The following is a 22,228-nucleotide window of genomic DNA, read 5'->3' on the forward strand; positions in this document are numbered from 1 at the left end:
ATATTTACATATACAAATCATAAAATCTGATTAGACATAGGTTGACAAAACAGCACCCTTAGACACGACCACTCTTCATTTTCCTATCTCACACCCAAGGTATGTAATGTGACTGAAATGAGAAGTCATTATGCCATCAGTATTTAAACGAAATGTTTTTGTTATCATGACCATAAATTTAAATCATGCACTACAGTCTACAGCTGCCTTCACAATACATTCTATGTAGACCAAAAAATTAATTTATTCTGATCATTAAGCTTTGCATAAAACCAATCTCTTCTCGTAAGTCTGTGAACCGATGCTGTGAGGATCAGGGTTAAGTCTCCTAGAAAGGTAATGAAAAGGGTCCCATGTGGGACTACACTTGCAAAGAAATCTTCTTGCCAATTTTGAGAATTCGATACCATTTTAATGTCATCAATGAATCACTCCAACGGAGGGGTTCAATGATGATCAAGATGACTGAATCCCTAAGGGGGATACAAACAGAAAGAGAAGACAGACACACATCTGTATTTTGTCCAAGACAAAACAGATGTTTGCCTCTTTTTCCAAATAAGCGAATTCATTTTTGTAACACAAAACCCTAAAGCAGGGTTAGACTGCACACTTTGTGGGACGTTACAGGGAAGACTGACTGTGGACAGCAAAGTCCAAGAGGGAGGCAGACAACCAACGAGAGACATCAGCTGTTTGAAATTAAAACAGATTCTCATTCTGTCAAAATTAAGGCATCTAATTTAGTATATGTGCAAAACAAAACTGCTATGTAAACGCCTTTTCATGCTTCTAGAAGCTTCTTCTGACCACCCCCACCACGAGGAAGGCAGACATTCCACGAGGGCATTTGCACTGACTCAAACCATTCATTCTCTGAGTGTTGTTTCCTGTTTCACCAATGCCAGAGTATGTCTTAATATTTAACTTCTTGTGGATAAATTAAAAAAAAAGTTTAAGTTTTGAGTTGATTCTCAACTTTAAAAAGGCACATACATTCTCTCAAAGTTTATTTAAAGAAACAAAAAACAGAAAAGAAAAGAAAGTCAAAGAGCTTTGATTTTTAAAGGGAAGTTCAAACACCTGACTGAACAGCCCAACTTAAAGAGCTGAGCACGGGACAGGGAGGGCGGGGCAAGCAACGAAAGAAGCCAGGCGCCTTCATCTCAAGGGGACCGGGGCGTGAGGCCCCTGCTAACCTGCCTGCAGCGCAGGTATGGGTCAGAGCCCCTCCCTGACACCAGGGCAAGAAGCCTCACCGCGGCGGAGCTAAGGGGACGAGAGCAATTCCACGCCAGAGAGCAATTCCACGCCAGCCGAGACTGCCACTCAGGCCGTCCCAGCGTCCCCCTCCTCACTGCAGAGGGCTCTTCCATCTCCTCCTCCCCCTGCCCGCGAAAGCCCTAAGGTCCTAACAGTGGCCGGCTCAGGAGTTTGGGGGAGTTTCCACTGTTCCCAGGCAAGCAGTTTGGGAGAGTTGGCGGAAGAAACCACATTTCTGTCATTGCAAGAGATCGATTCCGGACACCTCCTTTGGGAACTCTAAATGAGCAGCACCCCAGAAATACTGTTTATTATGTGCAATAGTTCTTATTTTTAAACAAATCTTTGGAAAGCAAATTATTTACACTTTGGGTACTCACTGTATTCTAACTACACCAAACTCTCTCAAACAGAAAACCCTTGGGTAACTCGTGCTGGACGAGTGGAGGCCACCTGAGACTGGCACACACTGAGCGGCATGGTTCACAACAGCAGGCAGCGCGCATCGGGCCATCAGTGCTACCCTTGATTTGTATGGACTATTTTAGATATTAGTTAAAATGAAATTATAGCTCTTTAGAAGTTTATTTGGGAAACAAGAGAGGCAAAAATTTTAAGATAATATAATACACTATTTGGTTAAATGTAACAATAGTAGTGTCAGTCAATGTTTAATTTAGAAGAAATGACAAGCCATTCTGTACTTTTTGAAAAAGTACTTATTAATATTATTCAAGTTCCACATTATTTGAGTGAAGCCCCATTCTATTAAAACTGAGACCCATGTGAGCAGTGTCAAGACTATGTTTTATAGACAAGGGACACTCCTTGACTGGCACTTTCTTGTTTCACAGGGACGCTCCTCCAGGCTCCTCAGCACAGGCGGCCATCAGGACTGGGAGCAGGAAGTGTGGTCTGGCTTTAAGTTACTATTATTTATAAATTTTAAGCAATTAACATAAAAGACATATACCGTTATAAACATTTATGAAAAGAATCACAATTGTACTTAAATTATTAATGCACTGTTTATCAAACTAATAAAGAAGAGCTTAATTATAAGGATTGCCTTATTGGAACTTTTAATATAAACACATACCTCTTGTAAGGTGTTAATATCTACTCCATCCCCTTGAATAACTCTAAGATAAGGAGGCAGCAACTTGTAGCCCTTTGAGTTCTCAGTGACGGGGAACTTCTTACCTAAAATATCCAAAACCTGTATGGAAAAATACACACCCAACACAAAATCACTAAAACCAAAAAAAACAAAAGCATAAAAGCTTTCCAAAGTTAAAAAAAAAAGACTTTGCTAGACAATCTTGAGAAAATAAAAATTAAATTACTTAAAAAATTTCACATTATGTATAAGCCTTCTAAAATTTAGTTTCAATTCCTTTTGATTAGGTTAGAAACAAGCATGCTATTTTCGATCAAGTCAATTTATACTGTAAAGCGACTCAAAACAAGTTTTTTTCCCTCAAATCTTTCAAAATACACAGATTCAGAAAAAAACCCTTTAACATTAGGAACTGAAAACAGCAATATATTTTTACAAAATATATAAAGCATCATTTAACAAACTCATGATCATACTTTTGATTTGGATTTATTTTACTTGTGCCCAATATTTTTGTTTGGTTTAATTTGTCTGATATAACTCAAATATAAACCCATTTGTATTACAAAGTTCAGGGAAATTATGCTATGCAGATAATAAAGCTGGAAATAAAGCATATGTAACCTGTAGTTTCTCTCTGAAGTTCTCTTCACTTAAAGAGGACACCCATTTTTTAAAGCCAAATTGCATACTATGCAAATCATCCCACATTCATTAACTGCGGAAAGTTCTGTAACGGGTGAAGTACCTAAACACTGATTGAAAATGTCTCAGAGAGCCTGGTCAGGGATACAAAAGACCCACCAGACATATTTCCCGCCCAACAATCACTCCCTTTTCCTAAACAAATTAAGAGACTAACAATGCGAGCATTCCATGCTGATGATCAGTTTATTCTTAAAACTAGGTCTGCACATTTTGCTTAGGTAACAGGAAAAACATGAAACCTGTTAAGTTTGCTAAAGCCAAATCTGTTAATATTTCAGGCTCAGATAAGACCTTCAGACTGGCTATTGCTTAACAGGATAGGAAAAGGCCTTCCTATTCTACACCCCCTTTCCTAAGGGCTAGTAATTTATCATCTAATCATTAGCTGGGAAGCAGTGGCAAAGTGGGAAGGTGACGGCAGAAAGACCTATGTTGGACACCTGACATTTTACATGTTGTGTGACCTTGAGCAAGTGACTTTAACCTCTCAAAGCCTGTCTCTTTCAAAAGAGACAGTACTATCTGTCACAAGGTTTCCGCAGAGATTAAATGACACGGCTTAAGTAAAGCACCTCACACACTATTGTCTAGCAGTAAGCATTCAATAACCTGCTCTTAGTGCTTTTTCAAAGAAGGCAAACCAAGTCCTGACCACGAAAAAATGCAGCATTGCTACACCGAGGAGCAGCAGTCTCTCTAAAGAATCACTCCGTGAAAGGGACTTTCAAGTCATTTTGATTCCACATCACCTTGCACATATCTCCTTTGCACTTAAAAACTTCAAAGGTAGAGCAATGACTTGTGATAAAGGAAAAGAAACCAACCACAAACTTGGTAACCAATTCACAGGACTGGCTAAAATGGTAATGCTATTAATTAATTTTGAAGGAAAGTAGAAAATATCTATTCAACAGTACTTAACTGTCTATTTGACAGTATACAAATAAGCCATACCTCTGGGTTGCCTTTCTCTGTATTAATGTGTGACCTTGGGCAAATCTATTACTCTCTCTGGGCTGCAACGCTAAAGTTAAGGGGACTGGTCCCGATGGTTCTGAAATGGTGCGTGTACAAATGAAATTAAAAGTCGTGTTGATGCAGCCGGTCTACAGGCATTTTAATAATCAAGTTACGTATTAAAATTTACCTTTAATACAGTGTCAAGAGGATTTCCAGAATCAGGTCTGATTATTAGTGGTGCCTCTGTACTTCTTGATACTATTAAATGTCTTAGGTCTTCACCCCATATTTTCTCACACGCATTATAAATGTCATAGCTATCGCTGACCACAGATACAGGCACTGATGAAAACTGTGTTACTATATGTTCAAAAGCATCTTTTTCATGTTCTTTCCCCCAAGCTGTTATGGTACTAGAAAACAAAACGAAAATACAGATTTACTTAGGCAGACACAGTATCTGTCCTGAATCATCCCCCACGTTCCCTAGACTGCGCCATCCACACGGCAGGGCAGGTCAGGGATCCAGCCCAGCGAATGCAGACCGTACGGTTAGTTCAATATTGGGGCCAAGCCAACCCGTGGCCAATTTTTTTTAAGACTATAAGCAATCTTACTCTTCTCCAATAGTTATTTTGGCTCTTAAGTCATATTCAACCGACTATAAACTAGGGTTTTTGTTTTTCAGTATTCCTGAACCTACTCATTTAAAATTAGAGCTAAAAAGCACTTGCTGAATGCACTCTATATGTTATGCCAAGATGTTAGAATGAACACACTCCCATTATTTGGCTAGGTGATGCAGGCACTTGGCTCCCTTCTGTGAATTTTCAAAACCATATATCAATAACAGCAGGGATACACATTTCATCTTTTTCACTTTTCAAAATCTTACACTTAAAGGCAGTTACTTAGGCAATTATTTACACTATACCATCCACACGTATAGTCAACTAACTCTTTATCTGTTATATCTTCAAGTGGCTAGTAACAGGCAGTCATTTATTTCATTTATAGATGACCCACTAATAATTAATATATGCCCAGGGAATAAGAATTTTAATAGTTTGAGCAAAACATGATTAAGGTGAGAAATAAAGTATGAGAGTTTCTATCAGGCAAGAATGGTTATAGTGATTTTTACAATGGCCTCAAGAATGGTTCTTACTGAATAGATTAATAATAAGTAACTTAAGCACTTGTTGGCTAATTAATATCTAATATAAACCATTTCTAAAGTTCTTAAACAGAATTTAATAATTGTTACCATTTCCTCATGTCAAGCAATTTTTCCTTCTCCTTAATTTTTTAGTCTTTGCCTCTGCCCCATTTTCCTTAAGTAAAATAATGGAAAGTAAGATAACCCGTTTGTTATATAACTCCAGACAGCTATAAGTTTATCTCAAAACTGTCTGAACAGTCATACTAACTTATGTTCGAAACTGTCATTTTATTTTTATTTTTTTCCTAAAGGACTAGAGTAAACAACTTTTCAACGGCATGCTGGTGACAGCAGAGCACACACACTTCAGGGTTATAAAGATGCAGTACTCAGAGACTACTCTTGTCTGAAATGGAGAAAGAGCCCCTTTATAGAGAACTCATCCTACAGTGAACGCTTTTCTCAACAACTACGGGGATGCTAGCAGCTATGACGCCAACTGTACTTCACGCAAACATGCGCAGGCCGAAGGGGAAATTAGGACGTGAATGAAGAGAAGCCCGTGTCTACATCGAGAATTGCTACTGTCCTCTATGTAAGGGAGAGAATTATGCTCAAAGAACACCAACACTGGAGAGGTTTGCAATGTAAGAATAAGCTCCTACCGTCAGGGGTCATTGCTCATGGAGTGACGTTTTCCCGCACTGTATCAACAGAGCCATCGAACTCTGCTATCGGTACCACGTCTAGCAGATGGAATTGCGCATTTTCAGTCTTTATCTGACTTGTTTTCAGCGGGGCATCTGAGCTTTCCTGAAGCTTTCTTCCTATGACTTCAATGACGTCCCCCACATTCAGATTTTCTTTCTATTTCTACGGTTCCTCTTCAGCTTCCCCCAGATGCTGTGCTCTCCTTCTATCTGACCAAGGCTCTGACCTGGGCACTCCCTCCCTCTACACATCACCCTGGCTGAAAAACACGCAAAGTTTTTCAAAAATACCTGTGTGGGGACAGTTTCCGAAATCTGTACCTCAGCTCAGGTTTTTCTTCTGGACTCCAGATCACTTTGTTACGCAGGAAGGTGAATTTCTTCATCTCATCATCCCATAGACATTTTCTATAGCACCCTCTATGTAATGCAATCATAACCTCTATTCTAACATGGTACTTGGTATATGGAATTATAAATATTTATTCAATGAATTCTACTCATGCTATAATTCCAATTTCCAGCATCAAAATAAATTTGATACCTTTCCAAAGTTTGAGGGAAAAGTTATGTAACTGAATATTTCTAAGTCCAGATTCATATATTCCTTAAGAAAATATTTATAACAATAACGGCAATGCTCTAAATTTTAGAGTTCTCTTATTTTATTTTTCAGGTGTTAGCTCATTTATCCCCAATGATCGTCTGATGTTGGAGATGTACAATTTTAGCTCCTCCTTTTGTTTGGCTGGCTGAAGGAACTGAAGAACAGAGAGAGAAGTGACTTGCCCAAGGCCACTCAGTAGGTCAGCTGTAAGGTCACTCAGGTTTCCCAACTTTCAGTGCAAAGCTCTTTCACTACACGATGCTGTTGTTTAAAAGACTTTTCTATTTAAGAACATCTGAAATCTTATATATTAAGGAGTCAAATTTACAAATGTAGTAAATATTTTGAGACTATAAAAAGAAAATGGATTTTCATCCTGCTTTAACATGAAAACTCTAAAGAAGATATTATCTTTAGTCTCAGATTTAGAGCATCTTACTCATGAGGTTATTACTTTGAAACAAAACCATCAGTGAAGAGTTTAATATATGGATACTACATTAAGTTTTTAAAAGATACACATACATCTAAGTCTGAAATAAAAATACTGTAACCCTAAAACCTTTATCTGTTAAAGACGTCCTCATCTTCGCAGTTTCACGAGTCTTGAATGTGAAAGTATTCAGTAAGGCCCAACTAACACAGCGATGCTCGTAAACCTCAGCTGAATTGACTCTCTACTGAGCCCCAGTGCAAATCGTCAGGTTCTCCCAAGTGCACCTCAGAAGCCACTGCTGTTTATCTGCTTCTCCCCATCGAGCCGCCTGGTTCTGAACCTCGTCACCTCTCAAAACTACTGCAGCAGCTTCCTGCAGAGCCTCCTGCCTTCCCGGTTCTCCCTCAGCTCCCAGGCTAGCCTGCCATCAACATCATCGTCCTCAAACAGTTCTCCGACATCACCCCTCTGCTCAGAAACTTCAATGCCCGCTCCCATCTGAAAACGCAGTCAGAACAACCCAGCCTGACATTCAGAGTTGATACTCAACATGGAAACGAATCTGGGGGCCTCCTAACCTGTCTTCCCAGTCTACCCAGGTTCCCTCCAAAACCTCTCCGCTTCAGCCCGTATTTCCTAAACAGTTTCACACTCTCCTCTTCCATTCTTGCTCTTTCAGGACAATGCTGACACAGGGTAGGCAGGCAATAAATGTTACTCAGAGAACCAATGGTCCCCTACGTCTGCCTTTAGGTCTTACCATTCCTCAAGAAGCCACGGGCTCACAAACCATCTCTATAAAGCCTTCGTTGAGCCACCAGTGGAACAGGACCCTTCCTTTCCCTCCCTTGCACCGCTGGAGCACTTTAATCGTACCTCTCTAAAAGGACTCACTCAACAGAGCAGAATGTTGCTAGCGTACTATTTTTATCCCAAAGATAGGGTCAGTTTTCTATATCCTTTTATCCCCTGCAGCACCCAGTGGACTGCCTTCCATAAAAGCTCAGCTTTATTCTCAACTCACCGTTGGGTTTGGCACCCTGCAATATTCACATATGAGGAGAACTTAATATACCTTCCCAAACAACTACAGTAAATAATTTTTGTTGTAGGAACCAGGCATAAGGTTTGGCACACGTTTTAAAAACTCCACCGACTTCCAATAAAGTTAATTCTAGGACCAGAGCAGCTGCAGCCCAGATTATAAGCGCCTTCTAGATTAACTTGAGATAGGTTTGAAGATCAGACGAGGAGGCACGAGAGGAACCTGAGCCCCCTCCCTTTCATCGAAGGCCTTTACTTGCTCATCTACAATCGAGGGTGCTGGGTCCTGACGACAACTTCCAGGGCAGAGACAGGCCAGCGCATGGAGCGGAGCAGGGAAAGGGGAAGTGACCAGGTTTTCCAGTGAGCCCTTCCAGACTTAATTTAATAAAACCAATCTGCATACGGCAACAGAGCAGCTGAAAAAGTCCTTAACATAAACCTATATGTCAATGTAAGAGTTGGATAAAAGCTCTTACATTGCTTCTATTAGGATGGTTAATATTTCTCTACCTCCTTGAAATGAATCTTGACACAAAGTCTAAGTACTGAGTTTGTACTGCTTAAATTCACAGAGATTTACTGTAGTGCCTGGCTCTATAATTACGCAAAACGTCACAATTACAAAGACAAGAGTGAAAAAAGTTTCAGAAAACAAACGTTTAGATAATGGGAGGATGAAAATCGAATTTTACCTGTGTTCTGCTGCTGGAACAGAATAGCCTGGAACAGGATCTTTCGTTCCATAGTATTTTTTAATTAAAGCAATTCCTGCTACTGTATCTGTTCCTTTGAAGTTAACCAAATGAGCGGACGCTCCTATGCCAGCAGTCTGGAAAATAAACAATAAACCCAAATCCAAAAAAGAACAAGACCCATACTTGAGGTAGCCAGCACAGCTCCCCAAAGAATTACTGTCTTCAGCTATTCTTAGAGAGAGAACATCAGATATCTCTGATAATAGTTCCCTTCGACAAAGATCCAGCTTTTCCTAAATATTTAAGGATTCGACTGTCACGTCCTCAAAGAGACCTATTTAATAGTGAACCGCTCCCATTTCCCATTGCCTTCTTTTCCCTTACTATGCCTTGTGCTCTCTGTAGCATTATCTGACATCTGCTAAACTTATTATGTCTGTCTGTCCATCTGTCTGTGCATTCATCCATCAATCTAAGATATAAAGGACAGGGACATTTGTTGAAAGCTATATTCCACATACTTTGAACAGGGGCTGACACACAGTAGGTACTGAACATATATGTTGACTGAATCTCTAGAATTTCAAAATGTGGCCTACTTAGACCCAAGATCAACCCCAATAACTTCCCAAGAAGTCGACAGTGGTGATCTAACCGAGAGCCCAGACCTTACTCAATGAGCTGCATTTCACACTTCCTTACCTCTTGGGAGGAGACTCCTCGGTAGCCAAAATCATGTAACTTGTATTCCAGACGATCTAAGTTACCAGATGTTTCTAACAAATATTTGGCCAATATTTTCTTCTGCTCTCTAGAATTTGTGGCCACTGTGATTGGATACCAGGATTGAACAAGAATAGTCTGTAGTAAGAAAATTAACCACAAATATTAGTACAGAAAATATTGGGTTCTTTCTGAGGAAAATCCTAGCTTTCCCTGGAGGTATGTCCTAGACTTCCATACTACTAGAAAAACCATTAGCTATTTCAACTGTATAGCAGGATGCCTACTACGTGCATCCCAAATACAGTGCACAGGTCAGCTCTCAAATCCACCAAACAAAGGGCAAGCACACCAGGCCCTCAACAGTAGAAAACGTCAAATTGCCTAGTTTCTATCCAAAGAAGTTTCTTTAGGAAAACTATCTGTGATGAAGTGCTACTTTGTAAAAAAATCTTCACTGTGTCATGGACCAATAGTTTTATAAAATATACTCACACCTGGATGTTGAGGCAACTACTCTAACAGTTTCTAAATGCCTATCTTCAACTTCCATATTTAACGAGGCCCTGCGTGGACCCGCAGTGGTGCACGGACTACACGCTCAACAGTACGGGTCTAAAGAAGGGATTCACCACTTCCTCTAGGTAGTTTTGGATCTAATTTTTCCTTGGCTAATACGACTACGACTAGATTACATACTTGAGATACTTTTGCTTAGCACCAGAGAATCCTATTCACCGAGTTAAGCTCTATGTCCTTGGATTTATCAAAGGTCACTCTAAGAAAGCCACACGAAACATTTCAGTATATGCTGTAAAATTGCAAGATCACTATTTTATAACTCAGTGCCTATTATATAAATTCCCATATGAGGAAATGGAAGAATTGCTAGGTTCCTACTTTCTGCTAAGAACTGTCCCTTGGTTTCTCTTTTTTCCTTGGCTGCCAGGAAACCCCAAGAAGGTCTGATGCTTAATCACAGCAACTGCGTTAATGATCATGGTTTGGGAATGCATTCCTTCTCCATTCTAGGATCATAATATTCTATGTTTATTTTATAAATCAGATAGTCTGTTATTAGAATCAGCCTCAAATTCGTTTAAGAAAAAGCTGCTAAAATGACAACAATGTCTGAGTTCATTCAAAAAGCTATTTAATTTCTCAAATTTTACAAAATAAGCTCTTACTGAATACCAGCTAAGTGATCAACAAATAATATAAGCAGAAACAAATAAAAAGATTATTTAACCTTGGACTTCCCAACATGGTCACCTAAAAAGAAAAATAACTATAGCACGAGACTCCTATGACTGATTAAATATGGCCCCAAATCTTTGCAGCTCCTCTCATCAAGAGATGGAATCTGTTTCTTCATCTCTCGATTCTGGGCTGTCCTTCGATTTGCTTTTGACCAACAGAATGTGGTGGTGGCCATACTGTATGACTTTCAAGCTCCTGTTTCAAGAGGTTTTACAGCTTCTACTCTCGTTCTCGTCGAACCTCGAGACTACCGCTATGAAGCAGCCTCAGTTATGGAGAGGCCCAGCAGTCCGAGGCATTGGGCTGAGGCCCCAGACAGGGGAGTGAGGCCACTTTAGATTGTCCTGTCCTAGCCGAACCCTAGTGGAATGGAGATGCATAAGTCCAAGCAAGACCAGCAGAGAACCATCCGGTCAACCACAGAATCATGAGAAATGATAGTTGTTTTATTTTGCGGCAGTTTCTTGTACGATAATAGAAAACTGATACAACCCCTAACAAACTCTATTAACAATCATCTCCAATTTCTTTCTTTCTTTTTTTTTTTTGAGGAAGATCAGCCCTGAGCTAACATCTGCTGCCAATCCTCCTCTTTTTGCTCAGGAAGCCTGGCCCTGAGCTAACATCCATGCCCATCTTTCTCTGTTTTATACATGGGACGCCTGCCACAGTACAGCTTGCCAAGCGGTGCCATGTCTGCACCCGGGATCCGAACTGGCGAACCCCAGACCGCCAAAGTGGAACGTGCACACTTGACTGCTGTTCCACCCGGCTGGCCCCAATCATCTCCAATTTCTAATCCTTCTGCTTCTGAAATTACTCTTTTGATTCCATTACCAACGCCCATGATTATCCTACCTCTAATCTTTAGCTTCTCTGACTCACCCTTCACACTGCCACCAGCTATTCTAAAGCAGGAGTTTTACTGAGGTTGCGTCAATCCCTACAATCCTCGAGCGGCTATCTTCTGTCCATAGGGGAAAAGAGCCAATTCATGCAGAAATTTGAGGCCGCCTATAATCTGGCCTTGTTTACCATCTAGAGGTTTATCTCCTCCTTTATCTTCCACTTTGATGCTGCAGTTCCCCTTGGGCCATCTGCCATTCTAGGAACACCGTGCCATTTCCTCAGTTCTTCCTTTCCCCTATTAGAGCTTATTTTCCATTTCCTGATTAGACAGAAGTATCTATTTTTCTGCTACCAATTCAGCATTAATTCTTACTCATATTAGTGGTTGGTTAAGAATGAACTGCTCCTCCCCCAAACGACCTCATATAAGACATATCTGACTCTAATTTCTGTGCCCAGCACTTTTGGGCACATAGCTGGTAATCAATCAATACTCATTTGTTGAATTTAACTCGATTAACACTCACATTTTAACTTAACTCAGATTGATATTATCTAGGAGTAAGAGAAAGATATAAAACATTAGGTGAAAAACTCTAGTTGAGTTATAAAGGTAGAAGATCGACCTTACCCCTCGAAAAATGCCAGGGAAGGAGAGAAATAACTATGAGACACAGTGATCCTTCACACCACCATTTCCTTTCCACAGTCCAACAAAATCAGCTTAAATTATACTCTTAACAAAATCACTCCCCTTTAAAAAAGATCACTGTAGGTGTAAGCAAGGGAAAAAAAGGCAAGTTAGTTCGGGTTATTCCAAGGTCCAATAAAGTAGACCTTGTTGGAAACTTTTCCAAAACGGCTATTTGCTCACACAAATCAAGATAAAATTTTTAGCTGAAAAGTAAGACTAAAGTAAACGAAGCTACAAATGTCATTTAAGCCAAGTTTACTACAATGTTACTGTGCAGGAGAGGAATTTTAAAGGATGAGAAGAGGTGTGGCCTTGCAGAAAGGGGTAGGGACCTGCTCTGTTGCCTCGTCCGCTCACCTCTCAGGGCTCAATTTCCCCATCAGTGACACGAGGGCACAGGATTGGTGGAACGGCTTTAAAGTCATCTTTTCTTTTTGTTTTCTGTTGTTTTTGGTAGAAGAGACGGTTAGGTGTGGCCCATGTGCCCACTCCTGAGCCCCTCAGAAGTCTGAGACGCTCTGCAGAGTCCTTAGGCTCTCTGAAACGCGTTTTGAAATCTGACTTGAGGACTGAGGTTTCTTCTAGCACCAACACCAAAATCAGTAAAGCAATCCAACAGTTTTAGTGGATTTTAGAATTCAGTGTGTGATGACTGACAATCACACAACATTATTAGTAACCTTGAACATACACTGGGAGAAGGAACTGGAAGGAATACAACTTAGTACTATTACTTAAAATGTCTGAAATCAAGGATTGCCTGAAGAAAACCTACCCGTTTGTAAACAAGAGGTTTGCTGGGTGCCGTAACAGATTTCACACATACGGCGGGGCAGTAAACTGGGGCTGGGGGTGGGCGAGAGCAAGATGAGCCTGCTCTAAGCCCACAAACCCAGAGAGGGCGTGAGGTCAGGAGGAAGTAGTCTCCTCTGGAGACCTGGGATTTAGAGGCAACACAAGTTTGGTAAAACAGGATCTAGCCAGTGACAATATGGGATTGAGTCAGACCATAAACTTTTGTGCCTCAGATAAAAATACCTAGCTAGGACTGAAATTATTTAAAATAAAATCTATTAGTAGAATAGAAAGTAAACTTGACATAAGTTCTGTTTCAGGTTATAAGCAAATAAAAACAAGGAACTATGTACTTTTTTTCCTTAAAAATCTAACAGTCTCATGTTATATTTTATGTTTAATAATTTCTAAATTAAAAATACTTTTATTTAGGAGGTAGCCCAGTGGCGTAGTGGTTAAGTTCAGATGCTCCACTTCAGTGGCCCAGGGTTTGTGGGTTTGGATCCTGGGTGTGGACCTGCACACCACTCACCAAGCCAAGTTGTGGCAGCATCCCACATGTAAAATAGAGGAAGACTGGCACAGATGGTAGCTCAGGGCCAATCTTCCTCACCAAAAAAAAATAATAATAATAATTTTATTTACATATTTGCTAATAAACTACTACTCTAAAATGTCTCTATATAAAACTTTTTACTTTGTGGTTTTTTTTAGTGAAATACACCAAAATAATGATTACTAAAACAGGCTCTTTCTTCTAAAGCTAGTGCTTTTTCAATTTCTGAAGAGGATAAAGAAAAACAAGAAAAAGAAAAAGCAAGGTGAATTGGGAACTAGACGTCTCTATGTCCACTAATATCTGCTTTATGGAAGTTCTAACAGATCTAAGGAAAGAGAACTTACTGACTAAATTCTCAACTTTAGGAAACTTAAAAAGAAATGGTGATAAAAAAATAGATGATGATTTTAAATCCCTTAAGATTTATCTGTTTGGGATCTCCTGGCATTGGTAAAAGGATAGACTAGATAATGTGGTGAAGAACTCTTCTACTCCTGTGTTTTTATAATGCCATTCTCTCAAAATCAAATATTTGCCAGTACAAATACTATGACAACTGTACAAAAACTAAAAGATACATTTTCTTTTACTTTGAGTTCAGTTAATTCAAAGTTTTAAGACATAGTAGTAACTATTTAAAATTTTTATTTTAGTTAATTGTACATTTTTTCTGAGTCCATTAACCTACTATTAGTTGATGGCACATCAAGAGTCTAATAAAAACGTTTTAAATTTCCTGTTGACTTAGCAACACTACATTTCAAACCTATTTGTGGACCTCTTACTTTTTCTAAATTTTTCCAGCCTTTATAAACAAATCTCAAATGTATTATTTTACAATATAACAACAAATTAGTTTAACTACTAAACTAGTAAGATAGAGAGTCAGTTCTAAGCACTAAGTAAATGCCTCTCAGAGTCAGGCGATATTTCTACAGACACTTTCCAGGCTATTTCCTCTCATACATAAAATCTAAATTAAGCTGTTAAGAAGGTAAGTGATTATTAATAATAAAAAGTGATATTAAGACAAAAAATATAATTATAAGCATATGAAAACATATGATTGCTTAGGATTAGATGCAAGGAAAACAAACAACCAAAAAGTCTTTGGAATATAAACTCAGAGTCTATAATGTACCCTCCTTTTGGGCTTAGAAATTGAACAAATGATCAGTGAATCCTGAATATATTTAGAGGAGAAATATCAGGTGGTAGAGCCTGGGCCATAAACTGATTAGATGAATGAAGAAAGTAGTTACTAAAAATTTGATCGTAACTCCTTTAGTCTAACTGGAACAGACTATCCATAAAATTTCTTAAGTTACTAAAAATCTACCTGTGCTGTTTTTCTAGTTTTCCTTTATGATAATATGTATTTAGGACTGCAACGAATAAGACGGAAGCCAAATGAACTTTAACAATAATAATTCTTAATAATTTGACTTAGATAAAATCTCAGAATATTAGATTTCACTGGAAGGAAGCTTCAAGAGTATTTAGTCCAACTGTCATTTTATAGATGAGGAAACTGAGGCCTCGAAAAGTTTGGTAACTGTAGAGATTACATAGCTTTATTAGGCGCAATTTTTAAACTAGAATCCCAGTTGAATGGCTTTTACATCTTCAATTAATATTAAATAAGAAATTAAAACAAAACAAAACAATTCACCTCAATCCAATTTGTAAGCCAGAAACACTCTGGATCTGTGTTTTCCACTGTGAAGAGCACATTTCCTCTGGGAACCACAGAGCCCTCAGGAACAGCTTTTACTTCTATTGGAAGATGCCCATCATATTTCTGGTAAGAGACAAGAACGAAGTTATTCATTTAACAGATGATATGCAGCTACCTGTTTTAATAAGGTTCTTTATATTTTACAGAAGCTAAACTTACTGTCACAGAAACTGCAACTGTAGATGTTACTAACTGCTAATAATCGAGTCAGAATATCCATATCCTCCTGAAATAAAATTAACTAAAATGATTAACAGTTTGGCACTGACATTAATTTTTAAATTTTATGCTGTCAAAGTGCTTCTGCTAAAGAACATTTATCACTAGAAGATATAATTTCAAACTGATAAAAAGAAAAAAGTTGGTTTTCCACTCTTAAAAAAATAAAAATTCCAACATATGCCCAAAACACACCATCTTCCTTCTACTAGGTCATTTTCCTAAAAGAAAGGCTCAAGACTGAAAGATAAAATACGGGACTGCTAGCAAAGAGCAAAACAAAACAAAGAAAATAACAACAAACAAAAAATAAATTCAAGACAGAGAGAGCTCCTTGCCAGTAGAAGCACCTTAACTAGGCCTTCTCTTTACTCTGGTGGTAGACCCGAAACCCTTGTGGTAGCAGATAGACCAATCGTAAGTACACTTTCTAGAGCTCTGGCAATCAACAATAAGTGCAACCATTCTCTCCAAAATTAGGAGGAGGATATATTTGCTACATGCTATGTGACTAGTTATTTAATTACGCCTCCCCTCTTTTAAAGCTAAAAGCCATGGCTAATTTTTGGCTAGGAAAGGAAGTTGTTTCAGAAATCCTTATAGTTTATTTATGTGATTTGAGACAAAGTAGCTAGATAGGAGAAAAATCTGCTTGATGAGAAGCCCTGGAGGCCTCATGACACAGCAGAAAGAACACGGCCTTAGAAGGGCAGCTGGGAGCCCAGGGCAGGCAGGAGACCTCCGGCAGGTCACTGAACATCTACAGGTCTCAGACTCCATGCTTGTAAAATGGGGTTAAGACAAGGGTATCTCTAGAGACTAACCTACGAATCCCTAAGATTCTCTGACCATAAAATCAAAAGATTTATCGCCCTGGCCACTGGGAATTATATTAACGAGCACGGCACCTAACTTATCCATTACTATGATCCTCACAACAACCCCAAGGGGATGAGTGCAGGGGGTGGCCAAAAGATGTCACGGACCTTCTCAAGACACGGGAAAACCACAGCAGAGGGCCTACGTGACTTCTTCAAAGACCCGTAAGTACCAAACAGTAAAACCCAGTATTACAATACAGGCATGAAAGTTAAAGTATTTCTAACTACCTTATGTTTGATAGTCTACAATGGAAAAGACATTCACCTTTAAGACACAATAAATTAACACTCAACATGGCAAGATGCCAAGAGATCCCACTGCCAACCTATCTTTGTAATAAAGAAAACTTGCAGAGGACACTCAACTCTCGCAACGCAAATCCCCCGTCTTTGGATGCCCTAAAGTTTAAGCAATGGAGCCAATCGTGCTCGCCATGAACACTACAGAACAACAGAGAATAAAGTCAACGGCATGGACCTGCAGCAACCCATTGCAACTGTTCAGTAAGGGCAATCTCCTAGAATTAGCATGTAGGGACAGACTCACAGCATCTACTTCTACAGTCAAAACAATGGACCTAAATTTTGAAACTGCCAAATAACCATGCCCTTTCTTAATTATAGTATATTTTCAAAGAAAGGATTAAATCACCTTTCTGAAAAATGCTAGTTATTTGAATTATAACTCATTTCTATCCTAACCAATTACTTAGATCTGCTGGAGATTCTAGATACTAATGATTTGCTACCACAAAAAACAATTCAGGGACCAGCCTGGTGGCACAGCAGTTAAGTTCACATGCTCTGCTTTAGTGGCCTGGGGTTCGCGGGTTCAGATCCTGGGTGCAGACCTAGCACTGCTTATCAAGCCACATTGTGGAGGTGTCTCACATAAAATAGGGGAAGACTGGCACAGATGTTAGCTCAGTGACAATCTTCCTCAAGCAAAAAGAGGAAGACTGGCAACAGATGTTAGCTCAGGGCCAACCTTCCTCACTAAAAGAAAGAAAGAAAGAAAGAAATAATTAAATGTTGCCCATAACTTTTCACAAGAATGTCTTTGGGTCACAGAAAGAAAAGAGCTGTAATTACAGTCTAATCTTCTGTTCAAATTCTTTTGTAAGAAATTGTGAACTAAAAGCAAAATCAAAATAGATCCAAACAGGAGCCCATATTTTACCTCAAGAATGTAGTTCCAGCCCTTCTCGTTGAAGACGTCATCTTGGAAATGCTCTCTGTACACCTCTTTGGCCTCCTGGATCTTCTCTCTGGTCACTACTTTACCTGAAAGGAGAAACGTGCCCTGTTTACATTTCTAAAGGCATTCTGTGAGTCGCTGAGTTGTCAGGGGATACTATCTCTAGCTATTTCACCCATTTTATGGATAAAAACATGAGAACTGAGAGGTTAAATGATTCACCCTGAGTCAACAGCAGAGCCAGAAAAGGAATCTGCACATCCAACCACTCACTCTAGCATAAATGTTAACCTATTTGAAAAGCAGATGTGCGCAAGAAATCATTACATGTATAGTTTTCTAGAATCACAATAAATTAACTTCTCAGATACATGCTTTCTATCTTTATTAATTCACATATTCAAATTTGAAGGAGTAAGCCTTGACACAGATGATTTTCTAGGAGAAGCTTTGTACTTTATTCATAAAGGATGTCTCTAGGGCTGATAATCCAATAATTTTCACAATTACTAAATTTTGGCCCCCCAAATACACTTTTAGTTAACTTTTTTAATCTGTAAAATGGGGATAATCATAGCAGAATACTTACTTAGAGGGTGGTTGTGAGGACTAAATGAGTTAAGACATATGAAGCACTTACAATAACACTGGCCTATAACAGGCAATCAATATGTTTCAGCTGTCATCAATAAAAAAATAGTATTTTATGACGTTTTTAAGCTGTAGAATTAAAGTGTGATATTAGCCTTTGGTAACTTTCTCTATATAAGATCACTAGGAAACTCATTTAAAATATTTTGGGTGGTTTTGCTGCAAAGTACTTTTCCCACCCAAGCAGGTTTTCAATAGTACAACATATCTCAACTGTCTGATATTAAAATCGCCAAGATTATGGGAAAAGGTTATTATGTGCATAAAATTCAACTTAATTTGTATTCAATTCTGAGATAATTTTTATTTGAACACGTTAGACACAAAATTTCCCAAAATGTATAAATACCTTGGGAACTCTTTTCCCCATAGAAATACCATTATAAAACAGACTAGAAATAGACTTTCCAAGAAGAAGGCACGGAAATTATTTTGGAGATTTTTCTGCTTTAAAATGCACTTGAGACTATGTCTACAGTTATAGGTAGTTTTCAGAAACAGGCGTGTAAGGTCAAACCGACCAGCATGGAAATATTCTAATTACAATTGCTACCATAATTCAAAATGAGTTCCCAGGTCAGTAATGAATCCTTTATTTTGAGTTAATGAGTAAAGTCTATTTAACCAATCAGATTAGCCTCAGAAAACTGACTTTTCTAAACCTATTCCCAACTTAACAGTTTCAGAAAATCTTTCTCATATTTAGAACACCAAGAACATATACCAAATTATAAGATTTAATGCATTCAAATGAACAGGTTTAAAAAAATTCCAAAGGAACTGTGGAAATAGTTACAGTAATTAAATAAATGTCAAAATTAAACTATTCAAAAAGTTACTTCAAGTATTAGAATATAACAATATAGGAAAAAATTATGAAGTTTTATAAAAGCAGTGTTTTAAATGTACTCGGAAAATAATACCTTTTAAGTACTTATTAAGAATGTACTGCAACCCATAAAATACCGTTTCCTCGTATTTCACCTTCCTTATTTTGGAATTTTCTGTCTTCTTTTCACGGCATTCAAAGTAGGAATAAACTTTGCTTGTGTTGGGTGGGTACTGTTTATAGTGAGTAACCTGTGTGAAAGAGAAATGCTTGAGTTAGAAAACTCCAGAAGAGAGTATCAATCACAACAGAAAAGGCTTGAAATGATTTAAAACCAGAGAAACTACACTCCTTATTTGCTATTGATTAGCTTCTTTTCTTGGCTATAAAGAATAAGAAATAAGTGCCATACTTACTAAGGTACTTTTAATAGTTCAGCATCTTCGATCCAGAACCACAGGAGAGTACAAAACCTGACAAACACATGCACTGCACGTGGTGCAGCGCGAGGCCTCTAAGCTGGCCGCTTGAGATAAAAGTACAAAGAGAGGGATCTTATGTGATCCTGGGGAACAGTCTTCCCTCCGGGGAGGAGAGATGCAGCTGCTGGGGGCATACCCAGGATACAACAGAGTAAGCTGAAAGCACAAGTTGGCACTGTTACTGTCTAAATGTGGCGTGTTCAAAAAGCCAACAGTCAATGACTTCCCACGACCCTACTGCTTCATCCCTATAATGGGGTGCTGAGGAGGACCCCTGCTCGTCTTCACCGTGACTCCATGAAAACCTGGATGAAAGCAACAGCAGAAAAAAAATCCTGTTTTGTAATCTTTTTCTCAAATTACCTCCAAATTGGGAAATAAATGGCTATAAAATGCAACATCAAATCTTTATGAGTTTAAAAATATGAATTCACAAACTTCTTTTCCATGAATTTGTTTCTGCTGAGTTTTAAGGAAAAAAAAAGGGAGTGTTCATTACAATGTGAATTTTATTATAGTTTAATGTGGTTAAAACATTTTACCAATAAAAAATAACTGGAAGAATAATGTGTATTTGCCCACTTGAAGGAGCAGAAAGAATAATGCTCTAAAGCTCAAGGTACAGGGTGGTGAATCAGGGTGATGGCAGAATAAACCTTTGCAGACCAAGTTCCACGGATGACCACTGTGAACATAAAACCATTTTTTCTGTTTGGTTCTGATCTTGTTTAAGAAAACCAATGTTTTCCTTGTCTGGCTGCACAATCTCAATCCCAGCAAAACTCGGCTTTAACCTCAAGCATCTCTACCTTAGCACAAAAATCTGAAATGGATACACCCCACATAGAGAGCAAAAATCACAATAGTTTCAAATATGTTTCCTCTCCAACAGAAGCAACTTGCAACTCTAAAACACAGCACCCCCATGCTGCTTACACGTGACCTTGCGGGTGATCTTTACATTAACACGTGGTCTGAATGTCCAAGTCATGCCCCCGAGTTGGAACTTTGTTCTGCTCAGGTACAAGAGATATGTATATACTACAAAGCTCAGGAGCCTCATCAGAACCTAGAAGTACACGTCATTTCTAGATTTCAGAAGTAGCTAAGTGAAATAGCTAACACAGAATCTGGAGCAATTAAATCTATTAGCCAATTCACTAAAATGCAATATAAATATACATACAAATGATGCCCTAATAGCAAATGTTTACTACTTCAACTACTTGAAACTGATTAGAAAAAGATACACTTTCTAAAAATGTACCCAAGCTGTATATAAAAATGAAACTGCCCAGTTTACAATCTAAACAACTCCAATCCTTTAGTGGGAATAAGCAGCGAGGTAGAAGAAAAGTCAACCACGAAGAAGTAAAAGTTCAATAAAGGTCTGGATCACATCACCGAGTTCATAAAAGTCAGATTCACAGTTGGGACTCTCAACAGTTTAACCTTCCTACAGTTCAGATACTTTATGGTGCATCTTTATACATTTATTCTTTCTAGATTGCATTTAAAAGTACAAGATGGCAAATGAATTATCCCCATCTTCTGAGTAGACCAAGCAGTCAAAAGCTGAATGGAAATCTCCCTAAACTACTGAACTCCATCTTCGTATAAACGTATACTACAAATTTTCCATCATACAGATACAGTTCCAGTGCTCGACAATAATTAAATGTCTATAATTGTAAAACTTTACTCCAGCTGTATTTTTTAATTACGGTATTTAAAACCTATCAAATATTCAGAATGCCTCCCCTGAAAACAGATGTCACTAAAAACACAAAATTATCTAAGCTGCTTAATAAGAAACGAAGTATGACTTCTAAAATCTTCTTTGGAAAAACTGGAGAGAACTGTTTTAGAATTTAGCTAAACAATCTAGGTCACCTAGGCAAACTCTCAAGCAATTAACCAGGAAACATAACTTACTAACTACTTACTAACACTCAATACGTTTACAGAAGAATAAAATAGTTTGTTCAGATCTATGTATATTGGTATATACACACTGTTTTCGTGGGAAAAAGTTTTTAAAGCTCCTTAGTAAATTTTCTAAGAATACCATCAATACATGATTTATGATTCTAGTTTTGCTAGGTTTACTGTCCTCTTCATTTTACTTTCTGTTAAAGTGGTCACTCTGAACCCCTTGGAACCTTCAGCAGAAAAATGAGATGATATAGCAGAAATTCAAATCAATAAATTGTTACTTTATAAACAGTTTGTTCATTCACAAATATGTACTCTGTACCTACTATGCACCAGGCACTGTTTCAGACGCTGACGGTGGGAGAGTAAAATAGACTGATGCTGTCTATTCTCATAGGGCTAACGCGGGCTGAAAGGTCAGAGAATAACAACACAGAAAATAATTTCAGATCTAGATGAATCGTATGAAAAATTAAAAGAACATGATAGGCTAGAGGGGCCTGGGTGACTACTTTAAGTAGGGGCCAGGAAGGCTTCTCTGAGATGGTGACCCTTGAGCAAGATGTAAATGGCAAGGAGAGAGGAAATAAGTTGACTTCAAGGACAGAACAGAATGAAGGCCAATGTGGTTGGTGCTTCGAGAACGGGGAGGAGAGGGGGTCCATGATAAGGTCAGAGAGAGATGCAGGGCAAGATCACGCCTGGCT

General features: G+C 38.5%; 1 protein-coding gene across 2 annotated transcripts in view; it reads right to left on the reverse strand.

The window, feature by feature from the left end:
• Window positions 1-22,228, reverse strand: part of NAMPT (nicotinamide phosphoribosyltransferase) — a 36,083-nt gene that overhangs the window by 8,486 nt on the left and 5,369 nt on the right. For both annotated transcript variants that reach the window (XM_023638876.2, XM_023638877.2), the window contains exons 2-8: window positions 19,199-19,355; window positions 17,607-17,710; window positions 15,261-15,389; window positions 9,411-9,569; window positions 8,706-8,842; window positions 4,239-4,464; window positions 2,363-2,482 (exon numbers count right to left, since the gene is read on the reverse strand). In XM_023638876.2, the coding sequence (XP_023494644.1) occupies window positions 2,363-2,482; window positions 4,239-4,464; window positions 8,706-8,842; window positions 9,411-9,569; window positions 15,261-15,389; window positions 17,607-17,710; window positions 19,199-19,355 (1,032 nt within the window). The remainder of the gene's footprint in view (window positions 1-2,362; window positions 2,483-4,238; window positions 4,465-8,705; window positions 8,843-9,410; window positions 9,570-15,260; window positions 15,390-17,606; window positions 17,711-19,198; window positions 19,356-22,228) is intronic.

This window comes from Equus caballus, chromosome 4 (assembly GCF_041296265.1).
Source record: "Equus caballus isolate H_3958 breed thoroughbred chromosome 4, TB-T2T, whole genome shotgun sequence".
Lineage (NCBI taxonomy): Eukaryota > Metazoa > Chordata > Mammalia > Perissodactyla > Equidae > Equus > Equus caballus.